The 2,479-nt window shown below is 27.3% G+C and overlaps 1 protein-coding gene across 1 annotated transcript; it reads right to left on the bottom strand.

Annotated features, from left to right (window-relative positions):
- Positions 1–206: 206 nt before the first annotated feature.
- Positions 207–2,349, bottom strand: LOC105367046 (sialin-like; the record flags this gene model as incomplete). Its single annotated transcript, XM_011505669.1, has 6 exons — positions 207–737; positions 898–962; positions 1,107–1,118; positions 1,189–1,276; positions 1,525–1,761; positions 2,123–2,349. Coding segments are annotated over 6 exons (1,160 nt in total), but the record flags the coding sequence as incomplete, so codon positions are not given.
- Between the last annotated feature and the right edge of the window lie 130 nt (positions 2,350–2,479).

Below are 2,479 nucleotides of genomic sequence, written 5' to 3'. Positions count from 1 at the left end.
TATATATATATATATATATATATATATATAAATAAACAATTTTAAAGTAATAAAAAAACAAAGAATTTTATAAGTTCAAATAATTTTGTACAAAAACTTTTTTAAACATCTTGTAACCTTGTATGGTTGTACTATGCATTCAAATATTTAAATATTCAATAGCAATTTATGTATCATCTAATTTAAATACATTTATTCATACTAACATGTCCATTAACGATTTGTCCAATAATATAAGGCGCTAAAAATCCACAGGTATTAGCAGCGGCATTTGTTATTCCATACAAAGTTCCAGCAAATCGTGGTGCGAGAACAATATGATTCATTTGATTACCAGCATACACAGCACCATAAAGTGAACTTAAACCAGATAACATTAGCATCACAGTAAGTCGATCACATCCAGCCCAAATAGCGCCTAAGAAACTTAGACTAGGTCCTAGAGAAGCTATTGTATTCCATAATTTAAACGAAGTTAGTGGAGTAATAATGTTTCTAGCTAGTAAAGCATCAGCAAAACTTGATATTATCAAACCGATTACCCAGGCTGTTAAATATGGTAATGCTGATAGGAATGCATCTTGTTGTACATCAAAGTGTAGAATTCTGTCCATGTAAGTAGGCAATTCTGTCAGAAGGGTGTAAAAAGCCCATGACTGACCACATTGAGTAATAGCTATTGCCCACATTGGAAGAGATTTAAATATTGATAGCCAAGGCACAGAATTATTGTAATCCTACATTTAATAAGGATTTATATTTTTATTTAATAAATATTTTTTAGAAATAAAATTAACAATTGTTAAAAAATTAATTTTCTATAATACCAATATAAGAGAAATTGATATTTTTAATTGTAAAAAAACATAGCAGTGTATTAAAATAAATTATACTCACATCGTTCTTTGTTTCCACTAATGATTCTATGTATAGCTTTTCTTGAGGATCAATTCGTGGATGTTCTGCAGGTGTATCAAACACATATATTAACCAAAATATATACCATACTAGTCCAAGACTACCAAATAAATAAAATGAGAGTGGCCAACCACCCCATAACTCTAAAGAACATAACCAGCCACTTAATGGTAAAGAAATAACAGTACCAAAATTTGATCCTGCAAATAATTAAAATTGCAATTAAATATATTTTAAAATAATTAAAATTGTTTTTTTTTTTAATATTACCTGCATAAACTAAAGCAGCAAATTTACTTCTTTCTAATGGTGGTACCCAATGTGCCAACATACTATGCATCGCTGGAAAAGTAACTCCCTAAAAATTAAAATAAATTAGTTTTTGTATGAATAAAATAGTTTAATTAAAATAAGCAAATGTTATTTTATTCTATATAACATATATTAATTTGCAAGATTTAACTATTACAAATTATTCGTATTACGTTTAAATATAAAAAATCGTAACTTTCTCTAAATACTATTCGTTAAATTTTAACAATCTATTAATACGTTTACTTTGCTTTTATTTAGTATTTATTCAATGAAACAAAATATTTTATTTACCTCTGTGAATCCTTCAGCAACGCGAATAACTAAAAATGGGTACAAACCCCAATAAGCTGCAAAGGGGCTTATGACAGTGAGAAGAGAAGTTAAAAATACTCCTAATCCATAAACTAATTTTCCACCTATTTTTTCTGCTACTCTACCTCCTGGTACATTAGTTATGACATATCCTAAGAAAAATGCACCAAGTATAATACCCTGTGTCTTTTCATCCCAAGCAAATTCACCTGCACTCTAAAACATAGGTAAAAATTGGATTAACGATATGCGAAATAAAATAGCGTGTAAATTAAAATTTTCAACACTTATCAATAAAATTTTATTAAAATCATTAAGTGAATAATGTTAAAACTTAATCTCAACGTCTAATATTTGTATACATTACTTTTAAGTAACGTCAACTTAATTAATAAAAGTTATGTTAATAAAAAAGAATATTTATTAAATAGCTTGGATGATAATTTTCTGTAATATTTTTGTAAATTCATAAAATATATTTTATTATGCTGTCATTCTATTAAATAAAAGATCACTTTATTAATCTAGCTTAGTTAATTAGAAATATTATATGTGTGACATCATAATTTAAACATACTGGAACAAATGTTGTATTCACTGGATTTATTTTTGGGCATGCATCGACACCACTTTCATTATCCGAATGAGGAATTGCTGATTGATTCACCATAGATACAATTGCCACAGATAAATTTACTCTCATTGCATAAACTAAAGCAAATCCAAGAAATCCTAGGAAACCAAAAATTTGTCTTGACTTTATACATGATTGGCTATCAGATATTTCACTTGGATGTGACTGAGCTGTAAAAAAGTAGAAATTTATAGTTATATACCCATACGCATACATAAATACATACATGCATGCATACATACATGCATTCATACATGCATACATACATGCATACATATATATATATATATATATATATAT

The sequence above is a fragment of the Ceratosolen solmsi genome, unplaced genomic scaffold, assembly GCF_000503995.2.
Source record: "Ceratosolen solmsi marchali unplaced genomic scaffold, CerSol_1.0 C3538708, whole genome shotgun sequence".
NCBI classification, from domain to species: Eukaryota; Metazoa; Arthropoda; class Insecta; order Hymenoptera; family Agaonidae; genus Ceratosolen; species Ceratosolen solmsi.
Note: the sequence above shows the minus strand (reverse complement) of the source record. Positions and strands in the feature narration are given on the sequence as shown.